Here is a 21,729-nt window from a genome sequence, read left to right as displayed (position 1 = left end):
ACATTCACGATTTCGTCCCTGACCCAAAAACATAGGCAATTATTGGGGGATTTAAAAGATGAAAAAGACATATTTGTGTCAACAAAGACAGGCAGCAGTAAATACCTTCATACGAAGGTGTACCAGTAGTTGATGTTGATTTTGTTAAATGTTCTCTGACTGGACTAGCAATATAGCACAGGAAAGTTGGCTTGATGTGGCAAGGATGGACTGTTGCCTAGAGAAGATGAATGTTGAAGTGTTCACTTATCACTCACACGGACTGGGTTCTATTTCCGCACACCTGTATCACATCTCCATGTTACTGTGATAATCCTTGACCTATCTGCCAGCAACAAGCTTCGTTTCTCAAGTGATGTCAACTTCCCCCATCCTTCTTATTGCCAGCTTACCACAGAATGTCTCCCACTCGAAATCAACAACCAATCAAAACCCATCTTCTGAACTTATGATCTTCTACAAGAATTGCCACCCCTTGATATATTTAATCAAATCTGAAGATTGAACCTTTGGCTAAGATAACATTTTCATGAGTGTGGAGACAGTGATTGGTTGTCCTTTTCATTCTTAAACTGTACAGATGTTCTAGTTCTATTTGAGAACGGCACACAAAAGTTGAGTACTGATGAGTTGGTCGGTGTAATTACACCAGTGTAACTGAATGGATGACTATTTTTAGCATTGACACAAAACAAAGCTTAGGTGGCAAATGAATCCTTGTCATAATACTGCAAGTGAGTGAGTTGGGTTTAACACCACTTTTAACAGTGTTCCAGGTATATCACTGGGTGTCAGTTTAATGTGGGAGAAAAGCCCAAAGAGAAGCAGGTCTCGGTCATTTACAACTTTGATTAAACCCACGACAAACCTAGAAACATAATCGGGGAGAATTTGGATTCAACCCCAAATCATAGGTTTCTGGCAGGCCCAAGGGACGTAACTCTGTACAAATGGGAGCTCAGACATATGGGACACTGTGTAATGGAGGATGTATGAGGTGAAACTCATGTTGAAATGTTAGCTGACTTGGGTCCACTGTGCACTGGTGAACACTGACAGTAACAAAAACCAAAACACCGCAATTATTTATCCATTAGGAACGACAAATGTACGACAATGCCAAAGCTTGGCTGATGTCTGGGTGACCGAAAATTACATACCCTTCTGGTGATCCTTCTTCTTCCGCTTGTCTCCATAGAACGGTCGCTTCTTTTGAGTGGCGTCCTTATCGGGAATCTCAAGGCCTGAAACATGAACTTATTTAAATCATTTTCTGTAGAAATGTCAGTCATTGAAGCTGAAGACCCCCTTCATAAATTCAGTGACTGTCCTTCCATTAATGTGTCATTTATACCTCTAGTATTTACTGGATGAATGTTAGACCTCATCACAGTTCTACAGCTCCACCACCAGCCAGCAATTTCAGCTAGTTATTAGCTTGTGGCATGTCTGTAGTGTGGGGGAGTCACCTGTGGCATGTCTGTAGTGTGGGGGAGTCATCTTGTGGCATGTCTGTAGTGTGGGGGAGTCACCTTGTGGCATGTCTGTAGTGTGGGGGAGTCACCTTGTGGCATGTCTGTAGTGTGGGGGAGTCACCTTGTGGCATGTCTGTAGTGTGGGGGGGTCACCTGTGGCATGTCTGTAGTGTGGGGGGGTCACCTGTCGCATGTCTGTAGTGTGGGGGAGTCACCTGTGGCATGTCTGTAGTGTGGGGGAGTCACCTGTGGCATGTCTGTAGTGTGGGGGAGTCACCTTGTGGCATGTCTGTAGTATGGGGGAGTCATCTTGTGGCATGTCTGTAGTGTGGGGGAGTCACCTGTGGCATGTCTGTAGTGTGGGGGAGTCACCTGTGGCATGTCTGTAGTGTGGGGGAGTCACCTTGTGGCATGTCTGTAGTGTGGGGGAGTCACCTTGTGGCATGTCTGTAGTGTGGGGGAGTCACCTGTAGCATGTCTGTAGTATGGGGGAGTCACCTGTGGCATGTCTGTAGTTTTGGGGAGTCACCTTGTGGCATGTCTGTAGTGTGGGGGAGTCACCTTGTGGCATGTCTGTAGTGTGGGGGAGTCACCTGTGGCATGTCTGTAGTGTGGGGGAGTCACCTGTGGCATGTCTGTAGTGTGGGGGAGTCACCTGTGGCATGTCTGTAGTGTGGGGGAGTCACCTGTGGCATGTCTGTAGTGTGGGGGAGTCACCTTGTGGCATGTCTGTAGTGTGGGGGAGTCACCTTGTGGCATGTCTGTAGTGTGGGGGAGTCACCTGTGGCATGTCTGTAGTGTGGGGGAGTCACCTGTGGCATGTCTGTAGTGTGGGGGAGTCATCTTGTGGCATGTCTGTAGTGTGGGGGAGTCACCTGTGGCATGTCTGTAGTGTGGGGGAGTCACCTTGTGGCATGTCTGTAGTGTGGGGGAGTCACCTTGTGGCATGTCTGTAGTGTGGGGGAGTCACCTTGTGGCATGTCTGTAGTGTGGGGGAGTCACCTTGTGGCATGTCTGTAGTGTGGGGGAGTCATCTTGTGGCATGTCTGCGGTGTGGGGGAGTCACCTTGTGGCATGTCTGTAGTGTGGGGGAGTCACCTTGTGGCATGTCTGTGGTGTGGGGGAGTCACCTTGTGGCATGTCTGTAGTGTGGGGGAGTCACCTTGTGGCATGTCTGTAGTGTGGGGGAGTCATCTTGTGGCGTGTCTGTAGTGTGGGGGAGTCACCTTGTGGCACATCTGTAGTGTGGAGGAGTCACCTTGTGGCACATCTGTAGTGTGGAGGAGTCACCTTGTGGCACATCTGTAGTGTGGGGGAGTCACCTTGTGGCATGTCTGTAGTGTGGGGGAGTCACCTTGTGGCATGTCTGTGGTGTGGGGGGGGGGTCACCTTGTGGCATGTCTGTAGTGTGGGGGGGGTCACCTTGTGGCACATCTGTAGTGTGGAGGAGTCACCTTGTGGCACATCTGTAGTGTGGGGGAGTCACCTTGTGGCATGTCTGTAGTGTGGGGGAGTCACCTTGTGGCATGTCTGTAGTGTGGGGGAGTCACCTTGTGGCACATCTGTAGTGTGGGGGAGTCAACTTGTGGCATGTCTGTGGTGTGGGGGACTCAACCTTTGGCATGTCTGTAGTGTGGGGGAATCACCTTGTGGCATGTCTGTAGTGTGGGGGACTTCACTTGTGGCATGTTTAGAGTGTGGGGGGACTCAACTTGTGGCACATCTGTAGTGTGGGGGAGTCACCTTGTGGCATGTCTGTAGTTTTGGGGAGTCACCTTGTGGTACATATGTAGTGTGGGGGAGTCACCTTGTGGCATGTCTGAAGTGTGGGGCAGTCATCTTGTGGCATGTCTGTAGTGTGGGGGAGTCACCTGGTGGCGTGTCTGTAGTGTGGGGGGGTCACCTTGTGGCATGTCTGTAGTGTGGGGGAGTCACCTTGTGGTACATCTGTAGTGTGGGGGAGTCACCTTGTGGCATGTCTGAAGTGTGGGGCAGTCATCTTGTGGCATGTCTGTAGTGTGGGGGAGTCACCTGGTGGCATGTCTGTAGTGTGGGGGGGTCACCTTGTGGCATGTCTGTAGTGTGGGGGAGTCACCTTGTGGTACATCTGTAGTGTGGGGGAGTCACCTTGTGGCATGTTCGAAGTGTGGGGGGGTCACCTTGTGGCATGTCTGTAGTGTGGGGGAGTCACCTTGTGGTACATCTGTAGTGTGGGGGAGTCACCTGGTGGCATGTCTGAAGTGTGGGGCAGTCATCTTGTGGCATGTCTGTAGTGTGGGGGAGTCACCTGGTGGCGTGTCTGTAGTGTGGGGGGGTCACCTTGTGGCATGTCTGTAGTGTGGGGGAGTCACCTTGTGGTACATCTGTAGTGTGGGGGAGTCACCTTGTGGCATGTCTGAAGTGTGGGGCAGTCATCTTGTGGCATGTCTGTAGTGTGGGGGAGTCACCTTGTGGCATGTCTGTAGTGTGGGGGGGTCACCTTGTGGCATGTCTGTAGTGTGGGGGAGTCACCTTGTGGTACATCTGTAGTGTGGGGGAGTCACCTTGTGGCATGTCTGAAGTGTGGGGGGGTCACCTTGTGGCATGTCTGTAGTGTGGGGGAGTCACCTTGTGGTACATCTGTAGTGTGGGGGAGTCACCTGGTGGCATGTCTGTAGTGTGGGGGGGTCACCTTGTGGCATGTCTGTAGTGTGGGGGAATCACCTGTGGCATGTCTGTAGTGTGGGGGAGTCACCTTGTGGCATGTCTGTAGTGTGGGGGAGTCACCTTGTGGTACATCTGAAGTGTGGGGGAGTCACCTGTGGCATGTCTGTAGTGTGGGGGAGTCACCTGGTGGCATGTCTGTAGTGTGGGGGAGTCAACTTGTGGAACATCTGTAGTGTGGGGGAGTCACCTTGTGGCACATCTGTAGTGTGGGGGAGTCACCTTGTGGCATGTCTGAAGTGTGGGGCAGTCATCTTGTGGCATGTCTGTAGTGTAGGGGAGTCACCTGGTGGCATGTCTGTAGTGTGGGGGGGTCACCTTGTGGCATGTCTGTAGTGTGGGGGGGTCACCTTGTGGCATGTCTGTAGTGTGGGGGAGTCACCTTGTGGTACATCTGTAGTGTGGGGGAGTCACCTGTGGCATGTCTGTAGTGTGGGGGAGTCACCTTGTGGCATGTCTGTAGTGTGGGGGAGTCACCTTGTGGCATGTCTGTAGTGTGGGGGAGTCACCTTGTGGCATGTCTGTAGTGTGGGGGAGTCACCTTGTGGTACATCTGTAGTGTGGGGGAGTCACCTTGTGGCATGTCTGTAGTGTGGGGGGTCACCTTGTGGTATGTCTGTAGTGTGGGGGAGTCACCTTGTGGCATGTCTGTAGTGTGGGGGAGTCACCTTGTGGCATGTCTGAAGTGTGGGGCAGTCATCTTGTGGCATGTCTGTAGTTTTGGGGAGTCACCTTGTGGTACATCTGTAGTGTGGGGGAGTCACCTTGTGGCATGTCTGTAGTGTGGGGGAGTCACCTTGTGGCATGTCTGAAGTGTGGGGCAGTCATCTTGTGGCATGTCTGTAGTGTGGGGGGTCACCTTGTGGCATGTCTGTAGTGTGGGGGGGTCACCTTGTGGCATGTCTGTAGTGTGGGGGAGTCACCTTTTGGCATGTCTGTGGTGTGGGGGACTCAACCTTTGGCATGTCGGGGGGGGGGGGGGGGGGCGCTTGCCTTGTGGCATGTCTGTGGTGGTGGGGGAGTCACCTTGTGGCATGTCTGTAGTGTGGGGGAGTCATCTTGTGGCATGTCTGTAGTGTGGGGGAGTCACTTTGTGGCATGTCTGTAGTGTGGGGGAGTCACCTTGTGGCATGTCTGTAGTGTGGGGGAGTCACCTGTGGTACATCTGAAGTGTGGGGGAGTCACCTTGTGGCATGTCTGTAGTGTGGGGGAGTCACCTGTGGCATGTCTGTAGTGTGGGGGAGTCACCTTGTGGCATGTCTGTAGTGTGGGGGAGTCACCTTGTGGCACATCTGTAGTGTGGGGGAGTCACCTGTGGCATGTCTGTAGTGTGGGGGAGTCACCTTGTGGCATGTCTGTAGTGTGGGGGAGTCACCTTGTGGCACATCTGTAGTGTGGGGGAGTCACCTGTGGCATGTCTGTAGTGTGGGGGAGTCACCTGTGGTACATCTGTAGTGTGGGGGAGTCACCTGTGGTACATCTGAAGTGTGGGGGAGTCACCTTGTGGCATGTCTGTAGTGTGGGGGAGTCACCTTGTGGCATGTCTGTAGTGTGGGGGAGTCACCTTGTGGCACATCTGTAGTGTGGGGGAGTCAACTTGTGGCATGTCTGTGGTGTGGGGGACTCAACCTTTGGCATGTCTGTAGTGTGGGGGAGTCACCTTGTGGCACATCTGTAGTGTGGGGGACTTCACTTGTGGCATGTTTAGAGTGTGGGGGGACTCAACTTGTGGCACATCTGTAGTGTGGGGGAGTCACCTTGTGGCATGTCTGTAGTTTTGGGGAGTCACCTTGTGGTACATCTGTAGTGTGGGGGAGTCACCTTGTGGCATGTCTGAAGTGTGGGGCAGTCATCTTGTGGCATGTCTGTAGTGTGGGGGAGTCACCTGGTGGCATGTCTGTAGTGTGGGGGGGTCACCTTGTGGCATGTCTGTAGTGTGGGGGGGGTCACCTTGTGGCATGTCTGTAGTGTGGGGGGGTCACCTTGTGGCATGTCTGTAGTGTGGGGGAGTCACCTTTTGGCATGTCTGTGGTGTGGGGGAGTCAACCTTTGGCATGTCTGGGGGGGGGGGGGGGGGGGGCTTGCCTTGTGGCATGTCTGTGGTGGTGGGGGACTCACCTTGTGGCATGTCCGTGGTGGTGGGGGACTCATCTTGTGGCATGTCTGTGGTGGTGGGGGACTCACCTTGTGGCATGTCCGTGGTGGGGGGGGGGGAGTCACCTTGTGCCATGTCTGTGGTTGGGGGGGACTCACCTTGTGGCATGTCTGTGGTTGGGGGGGACTCACCTTGTGGCATGTCTGTGGTGGGGGGGACTCACCTTGTTCTCTCATGGCCATCAACATCTGGTTGATCTTCTGTTGGTCACGCTTCTGCTTGGCGTTGAGCAACTTCCCCTCGGCCTTCAGCCGGTCCTTCTTCTCCTTCTCCTTTAGCTTCTTCTTCTCTCTCTTCTCCTTCTCCAGACGCACCTGTGAAGCAGCAACACACCCGCATCAAACTCAACACACACTTGCCTCCATCAACCCAACCAGTTCGCACTTAACCCAGCACTACACCCTCACCAAACGTGCACCAACACCAAGTTGTGATAGACATGGATATTTGATAACTCTCTTCCATGTATTTTAACTGTCACTTGTGAAACTGTATTCACAAGGATTAAAAATATTAAAACCTTAGCCACCTCAGCTTTTCAATCGACAAAAAGTCATCTGAGACAATGTTGACTATATAAACATCCACACTACAATACAGGAAGACATCACTTGAAGAGTACTCAAGATCATGAGGTGCGTGTCCCATGTTTAGTAGAGTGATCTCCCTTGACCATATTGACCCACCTGTTCCTCATGCGCCTTCTCTGCCTCTTCCTCCAGTCTGATTCTCTCCTCTTCTTCTTGTCTCAGCTTCTCCTGCTCTTCCTGAATCATCTTCAGATGGGCCTTGATGGCTGCAACCTGCAGATGGAGGCTAGCATGTCAGGAGGGGGAAGTACACACAAACTTCTGGATTACGCCACGACAACAATTCCCGGTCTATGCTCAGAAAACAGTTCCCAGGCTATGTTAAGAAAACAATTTCTGGACTATGCTCAGAAAACAGTTCCCAGGCTATGCTAAGAAAACAATTCCTGGACAATGCTCAGAAAACAGTTCCCAGGCTATGCTAAGAAAACAATTCCTGGACAATGCTAAGAAAACAATTGCTGAAAAAGTAAGTCCTGGACTACGCTAAGATGAGAATTCCTGGACTATGCTTAGAAATAATTTCTTTTAAAGCATGAATGAAGTGAATGATTCTAGACTGCTTCATCTTCTTCACAGGGACACATACCTTCTTGTTAGGCTTGACTTTCTCTTCCTTTTCCTTCTCTCCCTTTTTCTTTTTCTTCTTCTTTTTCGTCCCCTCCTCTTCTTCTCCTGCCCCATCAGCTACAAAGTTAGAAAACATTTCCATTAAACATGTTATCTTCTCATCTGTAAAATTTTACTGTTCTATTGTTTCACACACACACCGCACAAAGAAGTATCTGAAAGGACACTTGCTGCAGTTATCCCAGACAACAGCTCACCTGCTGCCTCTGTTCCTTCTTCTATCTTCTCAGCTTCAGCCTCTCCTTCCTTCTGCTCTTCCTTCTCTCCATCCTTTGGCACAGACTTCTTCTTCTGAAACAACAACAGACAAATGCAAACAGCCCATTCGGATAATCACAATACACCTGGCGCTACGTTTAATGTTTCAAAATCAGATTACATTTTTATTCATTTTGAACATGAAAATACACAAACCTGTAACTTCTTGAGGCGTTCACGTTCCTTCTTCTCTTTCTTCTTCTGTGCTGCGGACTTGACAGTGCTACCTTCCTCCTCGTCTTCCTCCTCCTCCTTCTCATCGTCATCATCTTCTGCCTTCTCCACTTTCTTCTCCTTCTTCTTCTTTTTCTTCTTCTTGTCTTCATATTCAGCTTCCATATCGTCCATTGTTACGACTTGGCCTTCAGCTGCAGCAGGGGCAGCCTCAATCTGATCTGTTTCCATGGCAACACTATCTTCTTCTGCCTTCTTTCCTTTCTTCCCTTTCTTCTTCTCTGCAGGTTTTTCCAGAGCTGCTAAAATTGCATCAATATCTTCTTCTTCTGCAGTTTTGGCCTTTTCTTTTTTCTTGGCCTTCTTATCTTTTTTAGACTTGGTTGTACTTTCGAGAACAGATTCAAGGACAACATTTTCAGTTTTCATTTCTTGAGTTGATTCATTGTCACTTTTTGCCTCATCCTGAAACACAAGTTGTTGATTGTACATAAAGAAAATGTTGAAATAACACTGCTAATTTGCCAGTTGAAACAAACACACCAAGAACAACATGGAGAAACAAACATCCTTGGTTACCTTGACTTTACTTTACCTACCATAGAATCCTGCAGCTATATAAGCTGCACTCCAAACGACTTGACTTCACAAAACATTTATCAACAGTTTGACATCAAGGTAAACCCTGCAAGTCTGAACATCCCTGTCAGTCTGGACCCTGCTAGCCTCGATCCTGTTAGTCTGAACTCTGCTAGTCTGAACCCTGCTCGGCAGGACCCTGTTACTCTGGACCCTGCTAGTCTGAACCCTGCTAATCAGGACCCAGCTAGTCTGAACCCTGCTAATCAGGACCCAGCTAGTCTGAACCCTGTTCGGCAGGACCCTGTTACTCTGGACACTGTTAGTCAGGACCCTGCTAGCCTGGATCCTGTTAGTCTGAACCCTGCTCGTCTGAACCCTGCTCGGCAGGACCCTGTTACTCTCAACCCTGTTACTCTCAACCCTGCAAGTCTGGACCCTGCTAGCCTGGATCCTGTTAGTCTGAACCCTGGTAGTCAAAACCCTGCAAGTCTGAACCCTGCTAGTCTGAATCCTGCTAGTCTGGACCCTGCTTGTCTGGACCCTGCTAGTCTGGACCCCGTTACTCTGGACCCCGTTACCCTGGACCCTGGTAGTCAGGACCCTGTTAGTCTGGACCCTGCTAGTCTGAACCCCTGCTAGTCTGAACCCTGCTAATCTGGACCCTGTTAGTCTGAACCCTGCTAGTCAGGACCCTGCTAGTCTGAACCCTACTCAACAGGACCCTGTTACTCTGGACCCTGTTAGTCAGGACCCTGTTAGCCTGGACCCTGTTACTCTGGACCCTGTTAGATATCAAACACTCATTTTCCCGAGGCAAGGGAGTTTACTGACTATGTAAGTCCAGTTTCAACCCTTGCCGAACTAAGCTGGAATTGTGGAATTATATTTTGTCCGGACTAATGAGTCTATGCACAGTCTAATCAAAATCGTCTTACGAAATCGACATCAGGTTCGTAAACTGCCAAGCAGATTTCGGTCGATTGCAGGATTTGCAAACCATGTGTACCATAAACATGAGGTCAACAGAAATTTTCAAAATCTATTCATGTTTTTGATCAAGGTGCTCACATGATTTGATGCACTTCACAAAGAAAGACCCATTTTATTACAGTATAGATCTTTAATATAGATCAGATCATCTTCACTGGCCGCCGCTAATTTGTTTGAAGCAAACAAGTGAAATGAGAGATGGAATCTGATTGGTCATTAGGAGGGACATAGGAGGGACATAGAAGTGACAAAACTTGTAATAGCCACTGGTGGCACTACGATCGAGCCCAGAAATTCCAGCCTAGTTCAGCAAGGGTGGAAACTGGAATTTACTGTTAGTTTGCCTCAGGGAGATGTGAAACACTTAACCAGCTGGTTGGTAACGTACCTAGGTCCAGACATGTCACTTCCCCCTCATCCCATTTAGGCAGAAAAGATTTGCTATCCAACAAACAAATAATTGCCCTTTGATGAACAAGACTTTGACAAAGACAATTAAATGCATGACAGTGTGAGAACCCTTATCATGGGTCTACAACACTGGGGTACAAAAGACACATCAGCCAGTGTGCTCGGACCAAGCTATCACCAATACTTGATTGCCACTCAACACAATCCTCTTCCACAAATACTTTAAGACAAGCATTATGTAGAGAGGTGGCCATAACAGAAGCTTTCACTAAGAGGTGGTTATCATTGTTTCATACCTCAAATTGACCAAACAGTTTTCCCCAAATCCATGGTAAAATGTTATTAATGTCACTATCAGCAGTATTCTAGCACAATCACAGAGGCATGTTAATGATTGAGTCTGGAACCAGGTAAACCAGTGATTGGCAACACCGTAGAGGACCACACAATGAGCCAGGTCACATATCCACTAGAGCCCTCTTAAACAAGCACTGGATACTTGAGGTCAGAATTCCCAGGAGGCCTGCTACCCAAGAGAATAGTCCGTGAAAACCTACCTCATCGTCATCATCGTCATCCATCATCAGCATCTGAAATGAGGCCATTGGCTTCTTTCCCTTTGTTTTCACTGCGGCGTCCTCACCATCGTCTTCTTCGTCATCACTGTCCACAGCCTTCTTCTTTTTCTTCTTCTTCTCCTGAAACATTCAACATTTATAAGAATGTATGTTGTTCAATGTCACACCATATTCTAGGTATATGATGGTGGCCTGTAAATAATTGTGTCAGGAACCAGACAATCCAGTGATCGATATTGCGAACAACGATCCACCCCATTGAGGTATGATGACATGCTATCAACCAAGTCACCAAGACTGACAACCCGATCTATTTAGTTACCCCTTACGTCAAACATAGGTTGCTGGGGACCTATTTTAGTCCAGAATCTCAATGGGACATAAAGTTATGATACTCCTGTAGCATTCTTCAAGATACAGTCAAGTCCCGTTAATCCGACATCGATGGTTGCATATGATTATGTCGGATTAACGAGTATGTCGGATAAACAAAATTTAGTAGTATCAACGTTTGTGATCGAAAATCGGACAACCACACGATAGATAAGGATTCAAACACATAATAAGAAATATAAAATAAATATTCATATTGTTATGGTACATTGTTGGCAGAATGTTTTCTAATCATGCAACCTCTAAAGTTTAACACAAAACAACTGTTACGGACTGTATGACCGATTCAAAATACTTTAAAAAGCATAGTCTGGAATGGAAGTCGCAACTTTGAAACACAGGCTGTGTACTCGAGGGCAGATGACCACGGAGTACGCAGATCACTGTGTCGGATTAACGAGACTGATTAATGAGTGATTTCGGTAATTCGTTGCAAATTAGGTGTGTCAGAGTCAGAGTGCGAGACTGTCGGATTAACGGGTCTAAATAGCACTGATTTAATCGGTTCCCATCATTAGTGTCGGTTAAAGCCAATTGTCGGATTAACGAGTGTCTGATTAACGAGACTTGACTGTACGTGTTATTTCTAATCTGATTGTCTGACAGTGCAGTGATTATCTGACTCGCTGCAGTGAATATCTGACATATTGCAGTGATTGTCTGACCCAGTATAGTGATTGTCTGACTCAGTGTAGTGATTGTCAACAGTACAGACGTCCCACCTTCTTTTTAGCTGGTTGTACATCTTCACCATTCTCTTCCGACTTCATGTCAAGTGAGAGAGCAGCTATTTCTGATGCCACATTGTCTTCACTGGAAAATATTATTTTCAAAAGCAAAAATAAATCATACTGTAAGGTCATAGTGATATTAGAGAAGGAGACATCTACCAGTGGTGAATGAGTTGTTTAAGGTTTTTACATAGCCCCCTGTCCAGTTGTGACATAGCAAGCAAGTGATGACACATCAAACTCCATCATGTCCGACTTGTATGGCCCTTTACCATACAGAGAGTAGCCAGTCAGATAGATGTTATGATGACTTAATGATAATATGCCTTGTTTCCTTTTGACAAAATAAACTGATATATAGGTACTTACAAATCATCGTCTCTCTTCCTGTTTTTCTTTCCTTTCTTTGTTGCCTTGGCGACAGGGGGAGGGTTTGTTTCTTTATGTTCCATTTCTGCCAGTGGGTCGATGACAACTTCCTCATCACTACTGCAAACATATATTTATCTAGGATTAACATGAAAACAGAATGTCTATTAACAAACAAATAATCCTTTGGCTCACATTAAATATTCCACTGATTATTAAGTTGGTTGTTAGAAAACGTTCTCTTTCTCAAATCAGAAGATCCTGTATGGAAACACTAAAAAATAATATTTGCCATTTATCATGTTTATTCCATATTAAGGTAAATATTGATTAGGTGAACAAGGCTTATTTAATGCTGCTTTGGTGTCTGTAGTCTGCTCAAAAGAGAAAATACGAAAGTGAGAAGGTCTTCTTTGGTGAAACCCATGAATGGGTGGGTCTGACAGGTCTAGGATGACAGACAGGGTGAATCTGGCATTCAAACCCATGAGGTTAGTATTGACAATGTATGCCAAATAACGTTGACGCAATCAGCCAAGTCACCAACCATCCATCACCGACCATCCGTCAAAAACAGAACCACAAACTTTTAAAACATGTCACAATACCCTATGACATAATTTGTGAAATTTTGAAGAGATTGTCCTCATGAAAAGTTTTAGTACTGAATTTTAAACAACCAGCAATAGAGCAGTCTGCGACTTTAGTCTACATTAAGTTCAGTAAGCTCAGCTTATAATAGTCCATATGTTAACACTACACTCTGCTGGAACGATAACAAGAGGCAAGTTGAGACCAGTGGGCACAAATGATTGTTGAAAAGACTATGCAATGGGGATCTTTTCTACATGTTCTAAGCCAGGTCCATTCAGGGATTTTTTTATGTTCTGAACATAATAGACAATCATGAGGGTCAGAATTAAATTAGAATTTCATCATTGTTTATCAATTAAAATCTGTTTGCACAAATAGATGAAACATATAAACATGTATAAGTTAAAACTGTTCCTGATTTTATCAGCATTTGAATAATTTTCAATGCTTGACTTGTTGCATATATCAGCGTGTACAGGTCACCGACCAGTTATCGCCATTTTTTTCATGTTATTTCTTAAACATTTTGTGAATTAAGTTGAGTAATAACTATGATTTTTGTGAAATTATGTCCAAAAACTCATATTTCTGTCCATGGAATAAGTTTCGCAAGATTTCTGTTATAACGCGAAGATAGGGAATCAAAACAGTGGAAATAGACCATGTAGACATTTCCCTTTGACCAACTGTAGCAGTTATCGCCATTGTCTAAACAGCATGTGCCACGTGACCACACACACTGATTCAGTTATACAAATTACATTTTCTATTTTCTCTGGTATCTCACTCAATTTTTATATTCATTTCACTTAATAAGAAATGCTATTATCAATTTGTCGTCTGCAAACTTACGTAAACCAATATTGCCCAAATCTGATCTACATTTCTTAACAGTATGTACTATGGATTTTGTGACATATACAGGGTTATGCATTTGTGGAAAGATATCTCAACAAGGTTTTATCATTGTACTTTGAGGACAAATGGACAGATGGATCGTAAGCTATCTTAACAGAACTGAATGTGCATCATCATGTTGTTGGATGTCTGTTTACTCATGAATTAGTCATATGACATCGCCCCTGTGTCTTTTATAAAATTGTACTTGATTATAAGGTGTGCCTTTTAATGTTTCCTCACAAGAATAAATTTTGTTCATCATTCTTGGATAAATATTTCTTTCTTCTAATAAAAACAAACAAACGTAAAATGAGATGTAATCGTGTGCACACAGGGAGTTGGCGATAATTTGTCGCTAACCAGCAATCATGTGCCCATGACATTGAGATCTAATCAATCTTTAAACCTGTATGGTAAAATAAACATTCAAATACAAAATAAAACATTTCAAATACAAAATAAAACACTGGAAACTTACCCTTGCTGGCTTTGTGGTATTTGAAGTTAAAACTTGAATAAATTCTTAAAGAATTTCTGAACAATGTCACACAATTATCAAGTCAAGTATTAAACTGAATCGAATAAATATGAAAACAATTACAAGTTCCGATTGAACTCAGTTCTTCTGACTGCCAATATTTCCTGTATATGTTGTCTTTACCCCTTCAACAATATGGTTGACAGTGGAGAAACTAGCTTCTTGTTATGCTTGCTGGACTATTATATAGTATATGATAAATTAAATTGCACCACTTCCGGCGATAGTTTCATGGCTCATCTACGGATAGGTTAGGAATGATTCTATATTTAATCGCCAGTGACATGTGTTTACATTATCACATGTCCGCACTGTCTTGACAGCAATACGTTTGAAAACAAGTTAACAACATGTGGTTAAATGTCGCCATGCGATCACTTACAAGTCATCTGCTTGTCCCTTCTTGCCTTTCTTTGGTTTCCCCATACTTTCTGTTCACTGGCTTTGGTTTAAATAATCATCCAACAGTCTATTATTTAACTTCTAATTTTAGTTCAACAATATTGTCGGACGAATTGCACTTATTGCAGAAATCTCCTTTACAGGTGCGCATGTAGTTTTGATATCCGGTCGAACGGAATTCTGGGGAAATGGAAGTAAAATCCGGACAATCAGGGAGGAAGTTGTCTGTGAGAAGACCAACATTATCTGTGAATAACACATTTTCCCGTTGTCAATTCCTCTATATTATGTGACAATCGTTTAATCGGATGTTCATATATATATATTGTTCTTATAATGTAGATCTACACTGTTGTAGTTGTTTCTTTGGATTAGAATATGTAGCTTTTCCGGTATGATAGGCCTACGCAGAACCTGCAGCCCAAATAGATCTATGATTTGATGACTATACAAATAAGGAATAAAGTTTGAGATGTTCTAACTTCTATACTAACTGTCAAATTAATATTTCTTGTAATATTTAGTTTTAAAAAGTGATATTAATTATTATAGGTCTTGAACTGGTAGTATAGAAGTTAGAACATCTCAATGGAAATACGTGGATTTGGGAAATGTTTGTCATAAATAAACAAGTTCACAGGTAAGATATTTGAAAAAAAGATTATATGAATGTTACTATGAATATTCAGCGACTTTTTGTAAGTGATCGAACTTCCATGACACGAGGATATATTCATTAATCAATTAAATAATAATATCTTGAACAATCAAATAACATTCTTATATCCTCACCTTCCATGTTCTTTGTCCGGATGGACTGGCTGAAGACTGACCAGCTTAAAACTGAAAAGATACTGCTTGAAAGCCACTGGCGTGGAGTCATCCCACAGATGACATCCTTACCTTGTCAGCTTGCTGACAGGTTTAACCTCTTTGGTCATGTGGACAAGGCGTCCGACCTCGGGTCAGAAGCTCCATGGTTCAAATCCCATCACGGGCCGCTACATGTACATATGTTGGGGAGTTATTTACCTTTAAATTAAAGTTCTGCGCCCAACTTCACATGTATGAATGAATGTATGTATGATGAGGTGAGTGATTAGAATACATATTTTAGAGTTATTGTATATACCTAATGATGTTAACATATGGATGCAATATGTTACACTGTAATTATGTATGAATATATATTATATGTTCAGGTGTGTCCCGGCAAGTCAAATTATGTATACAATGTTGGGACATCACAGGGCACAGTGCCATACACTTGGTGAGGAGCATTATAAATTGTATGTGTTAATGTTGGTTTGCACTGAAATAGAGTGTTATGTATTTATGTAATTATCACCACTTTTAATAACCTGTGTGTGTCAGTTTATTCTACGACAAATGTTCCTTGATATTTAGAGCAAACTTAGATAAAACTAATTAAAATTGATCATAGTAACGTATGTCATCATATATGATTCAAATATTTGTTAATGTTTTATAATGGAATGTTTGATTTGTATGTGTAGGAGGACACCAGTGGCCCAGTTGTCTAAGGTGCCGCGATTCACTCTGCAGAGTTGGGTCCCTTAGGGAAGCCAGAAACCTGTGATTGTGGGTTCGAACCCTGTTTCGCCCCGATTATGTTTTTAGGTTTGTCAGCTCCATACCCGTCCCCGCGGGGTTTAACTGAAGTGGTAAAGGTCTGAGACCTGCATCACTTCGGGCTTTCCTCCAATATTAAGCTGACATGCTGTGATATAACTGGAATAATGTTAAAAGCGGCGTTAAACTCATTCATTGTATGTGTAGGTATTTTGCATATTTTAAGTGTGTATTTATTTCCACAGGGCCTCGTTCGTTTATCATATCTACTAAACAACTGACATCCGAACATCAACCTGCGTTTGCGTGACGAAAGCCCGAAGTAATGCTTTTGCTAGATGTCTTCCACTTTCATGAAGCCCGTGAGCATTGGCATGGTGCTGACAAACCGAGAATCAGGCCAAATATGGATGGGATTTGATCCCATAAACATCAGATGCCGACATGACAGCAAATTGTTGCACCTATGTCCCCAAATGTAGGATAAAAAGTAAGGAAAACTTCCCTTAATTTGGTTAAATGGTGGAGTTCTGAGCTTGTGTTATGTGTATATTTTGGTATTTCAGACTCCATTCAGTCCCTGGCACTGCCATCTTCAATTATCCAAATTATCCAATTATCCTATCTAGAATATGATAAATGTCTTGGACTCATTCGCACCTTGTTTTGGAAGTGACGTCACCATTAAAAGTAAAAGTTAAAAAAACCCAACTCATTTACTGTTGCTTTCAATATGAATAATTATTAATAAAGTAATTAAAATTTCAAAACACAATGAGTTGTAAAGAATCATGACAGATGTGATTGGCTGATTGCATATTGGGTTGAGGTGCGGATACGCACCTTTTTTCAGACACCTTGTTACAAGACCACTTTCATGTGTGTTTCAACCTATGTCAGACACTTTCCTGTGTGTTTCAACCTATGTCAGACACTTTCATGTGTGTTTCAGTTCCTTGTTTCAACCTATGTAAGTCTACTTTCATGTGTTTCAGTTCCTTGTTTCAACCTATGTCAGCCACTTTCATGTGTTTCAGTTCCTTGTTTCAACCTATGTAAGTCTACTTTCATGTGTTTCAGTTCCTTGTTTCAACCTATTTCAGTCCACTTTCATGTGTTTCAGCTCCTTTTTTCAACCTATTTCAGTCCACTTTCATGTGTTTCAGTTCCTTGTTTCAACCTATTTCAGTCCACTTTCATGTGTGTTTCAGCTCCTTGTTTCAACCTATGTCAGTCCACTTTCATGTGTTTCAGTTCCTTGTTTCAACCTATGTCAGTCCACTTTCATGTGTGTTTCAGCTCCTTGTTTCAACCTATGTCAGTCCACTTTCATGTGTTTCAACACCTTGTTTCAACCAATGTCAGTCCACTTTCATGTGTGTTTCAACCTATGTCAGTCCACTTTCATGTGTTTCAGTTCCTTGTTTCAACCTATTTCAGTCCACTTTCATGTGTTTCAGTTCCTTGTTTCAACCTATTTCAGTCCACTTTCATGTGTTTCAGTTCCTTGTTTCAACCTATGTCAGCCACTTTCATGTGTGTTTCAGCTCCTTGTTTCAACCTATTTCAGTCCACTTTCATGTGTGTTTCAACCTATGTCAGCCACTTTCATGTGTTTCAGCTCCTTGTTTCAACCTATGTCAGTCCACTTTCATGTGTGTTTCAGCTCCTTGTTTCAACCTATGTCAGTCCACTTTCATGTGTGTTTCAGCTCCTTGTTTCAACCTATGTCAGTCCACTTTCATGTGTGTTTCAACCTATGTCAGCCACTTTCATGTGTTTCAGCTCCTTGTTTCAACCACAGGGATGTGAGCAGGTTTTCCGGACAAAAGAGGAAAAGTCTAGTGGGGTCTGGGGGCATGCCCCCCCAGAAATCTTTTAAACATTTGATTGCATTTTAAGCAATTTTGTGCAGTTTGGACAACATTCACACCAAGAAATGTAATAAGTCAATGGCAAAAGTCAAATAAACAAGATGGCAGATGCAGTAAAATTTCGAATTTAAATCAGTACTTTTAAAAAATCGGGCATAGCTTCCACGCACCTGGCTACCCGCCAGGTCTGGGAGCAATACTGCCATAAACTTCAACCCCCATCCCCCAGACACAAGGACAACTGTCACAAGCATGCAATGCCTGACCCTTTCCCCATGTTGAAGCATATTGAAAAAAACTTACCTTGTACTTACCTTTCGATGAAAAAAACAAAACTCCATTGCAAACATAAGACATTAATACAACATATATCCCCATGTTATGGGGTTTTGGACGCTGAAGAAACATTCATAGTTTTCTCGCTAATCACATGAACAACTGTAGAACATCTAATTCACTTACAGGCTAAAAGACAACTTTATCTTAAAAACAAGCCATCAGCTGACTCTGAGTATTTACAATTTCTGTGTGACGCCACACCCCACGATATAGTGCAAGTATTCGTGATAGAAAACGTATGATGTCCGAAAACCTATGCTGGTGAAAGCTCTGATCGAAAACAGGACAATCCGCGACGGTTTCCGGTTTTCAATCATATTTTTCGGGGTGTTTTTTTTAATTTTTTATTAAATTTTTACGCAGAAGATGATTTTTTCCGAGGACTACTATTTTAAAAAACAGGATTTTCCGGGTTTCCGCGGAGATTTCACATCACCTATGTCAGTCCACTTTCATGTGTGTTTCAGCTTCTTGTTTCAACCTATGTCAGTCCACTTTCATGTGTTTCAACACCTTGTTTCAACCTTTGTCACTCCACTTTCATGTGTGTTTCAGCTCCTTGTTTCAACCTGTCACCCACTTTCATGTGTTTCAACACCTTGTTTCAACCTATGTCAGCCACTTTCATGTGTGTTTCAGCTCCTTGTTTCAACCTATGTCAGCCACTTTCATGTGTTTCAGCTCCTTGTTTCAACCTATGTCAGCCACTTTCATGTGTTTCAGTTCCTTGTTTCAACCTATGTAAGTCTACTTTCATGTGTTTCAGTTCCTTGTTTCAACCTATTTCAGTCCACTTTCATGTGTTTCAGCTCCTTTTTTCAACCTATTTCAGTCCACTTTCATGTGTTTCAGTTCCTTGTTTCAACCTATTTCAGTCCACTTTCATGTGTGTTTCAGTTCCTTGTTTCAACCTATGTCAGTCCACTTTCATGTGTGTTTCAGCTCCTTGTTTCAACCTATGTCAGTCCACTTTCATGTGTGTTTCAACCTATGTCAGCCACTTTCATGTGTTTCAGCTCCTTGTTTCAACCACAGGGATGTGAGCAGGTTTTCCGGACAAAAGAGGAAAAGTCTAGTGGGGTCTGGGGGCATGCCCCCCCAGAAATCTTTTAAACATTTGATTGCATTTTAAGCAATTTTGTGCAGTTTGGACAACATTCACACCAAGAAATGTAATAAGTCAATGGCAAAAGTCAAATAAACAAGATGGCAGATGCAGTAAAATTTCGAATTTAAATCAGTACTTTTAAAAAATCGGGCATAGCTTCCACGCACCTGGCTACCCGCCAGGTCTGGGAGCAATACTGCCATAAACTTCAACCCCCATCCCCCAGACACAAGGACAACTGTCACAAGCATGCAATGCCTGACCCTTTCCCCATGTTGAAGCATATTGAAAAAAACTTACCTTGTACTTACCTTTCGATGAAAAAAACAAAACTCCATTGCAAACATAAGACATTAATACAACATATATCCCCATGTTATGGGGTTTTGGACGCTGAAGAAACATTCATAGTTTTCTCGCTAATCACATGAACAACTGTAGAACATCTAATTCACTTACAGGCTAAAAGACAACTTTATCTTAAAAACAAGCCATCAGCTGACTCTGAGTATTTACAATTTCTGTGTGACGCCACACCCCACGATATAGTGCAAGTATTCGTGATAGAAAACGTATGATGTCCGAAAACCTATGCTGGTGAAAGCTCTGATCGAAAACAGGACAATCCGCGACGGTTTCCGGTTTTCAATCATATTTTTCGGGGTGTTTTTTTTAATTTTTTATTAAATTTTTACGCAGAAGATGATTTTTTCCGAGGACTACTATTTTAAAAAACAGGATTTTCCGGGTTTCCGCGGAGATTTCACATCACCTATGTCAGTCCACTTTCATGTGTGTTTCAGCTTCTTGTTTCAACCTATGTCAGTCCACTTTCATGTGTTTCAACACCTTGTTTCAACCTTTGTCACTCCACTTTCATGTGTGTTTCAGCTCCTTGTTTCAACCTGTCACCCACTTTCATGTGTTTCAACACCTTGTTTCAACCTATGTCAGCCACTTTCATGTGTGTTTCAGCTCCTTGTTTCAACCTATGTCAGCCACTTTCATGTGTTTCAGCTCCTTGTTTCAACCTATGTCAGCCACTTTCATGTGTTTCAGTTCCTTGTTTCAACCTATGTAAGTCTACTTTCATGTGTTTCAGTTCCTTGTTTCAACCTATTTCAGTCCACTTTCATGTGTTTCAGCTCCTTTTTTCAACCTATTTCAGTCCACTTTCATGTGTTTCAGTTCCTTGTTTCAACCTATTTCAGTCCACTTTCATGTGTGTTTCAGTTCCTTGTTTCAACCTATGTCAGTCCACTTTCATGTGTTTCAGTTTCTTGTTTCAACCTATGTCAGTCCACTTTCATGTGTGTTTCAGCTCCTTGTTTCAACCTATGTCAGTCCACTTTCATGTGTGTTTCAGTTCCTTGTTTCAACCTATGTCAGTCCACTTTCATGTGTTTCAACACCTTGTTTCAACCTATTTCAGTCCACTTTCATGTGTGTTTCAACCTATGTCAGTCCACTTTCATGTGTGTTTCAGCTCCTTGTTTCAACCTATGTCAGTCCACTTTCATGTGTGTTTCAGCTCCTTGTTTCAACCTATGTCAGTCCACTTTCATGTGTGTTTCAGTTCCTTGTTTCAACCTATTTCAGTCCACTTTCATGTGTGTTTCAACCTATGTCAGTCCACTTTCATGTGTGTTTCAACACCTTGTTTTAACCTATGTCAGTCCACTTTCATGTGTTTCAGCTCCTTGTTTCAATCCGTCAGTCCACTTTCATGTGTGTTTCAGTTCCTTGTTTCAACCTATGTCAGTCCACTTTAATGTGTTTCAGCTCCTTGTTTCAACCTATGTCAGTCTGCTTGCATGTGTTTCACTTCACGACTTGTGTTGTGAGGATACACCTTTTTGAAATGCTGTATCAGTCGTACCCTGAGATTGTCATTCCTGCGTTCAATCTCTGGTTTGCCTCATGACACTATAAATGAAGAGCAGTCACAATGCAGGTGCAATATTGCCAACTGTTGTGCTATCCAACAATCACTCACTACAGGTTTAGGGGTGGTAGGGTAACCTAGTGTTACAGTGACCGCCTCCGTGGTCTTGTGGTAGAGCGTCCGCCCGGAGAGCGGAAGGTCCAGGGTTCGATCCCGGGCCGCGTCATACAAAAAGAGGTTAAAAGATTGTACTTGTTGTTACCCTGTCTGGCGCTCGGCATTAAGGGGCTAAAACAAGGACTGGTCGGCTCGGAGTCAGTATACTGTGTCTGAGTGGGGTATTCATGTTAAACTGCGGCATGGTATCTCAGTGAGCTAGCACTATAAATCGGCATCAGTCCAGACTAGTACAAGCAGCCACACACACACATACACGTGCATGCACGTCGCTATATAA

General features: G+C 43.8%; 1 protein-coding gene across 3 annotated transcripts in view; it reads right to left on the bottom strand.

The window, feature by feature from the left end:
- Nucleotides 1-14,660, bottom strand: part of LOC124137459 (eukaryotic translation initiation factor 5B-like) — a 130,024-nt gene extending 115,364 nt beyond the window's left edge. The window contains exons 1-10 of one of the 3 annotated variants that reach the window (XM_046503755.2): nt 14,454-14,660; nt 12,040-12,159; nt 11,662-11,752; nt 10,526-10,666; nt 7,968-8,450; nt 7,751-7,844; nt 7,513-7,610; nt 7,020-7,136; nt 6,497-6,647; nt 1,161-1,244 (exon numbers count right to left, since the gene is read on the bottom strand). In XM_046503755.2, the coding sequence (XP_046359711.2) occupies nt 1,161-1,244; nt 6,497-6,647; nt 7,020-7,136; nt 7,513-7,610; nt 7,751-7,844; nt 7,968-8,450; nt 10,526-10,666; nt 11,662-11,752; nt 12,040-12,159; nt 14,454-14,497 (1,423 nt within the window). In that variant the 5' untranslated portion in view covers nt 14,498-14,660. Of the gene's footprint in view, nt 1-1,160; nt 1,245-6,496; nt 6,648-7,019; nt 7,137-7,512; nt 7,611-7,750; nt 7,845-7,967; nt 8,451-10,525; nt 10,667-11,661; nt 11,753-12,039; nt 12,160-14,011; nt 14,257-14,453 lie in introns of those variants that run through there. The other 2 variants (XM_046503757.2, XM_046503756.2) reach the window with 2 other exon arrangements.
- Nucleotides 14,661-21,729: the final 7,069 nt, after the last annotated feature.

This window comes from Haliotis rufescens, unplaced genomic scaffold, assembly GCF_023055435.1.
Source record: "Haliotis rufescens isolate VD_foot unplaced genomic scaffold, xgHalRufe1.0.p SCAF_7, whole genome shotgun sequence".
Classification (NCBI taxonomy): domain Eukaryota; kingdom Metazoa; phylum Mollusca; class Gastropoda; order Lepetellida; family Haliotidae; genus Haliotis; species Haliotis rufescens.
The sequence above is the reverse complement of the archived record's forward strand: the minus strand, read 5'-3'. Positions and strand labels throughout refer to the sequence as shown.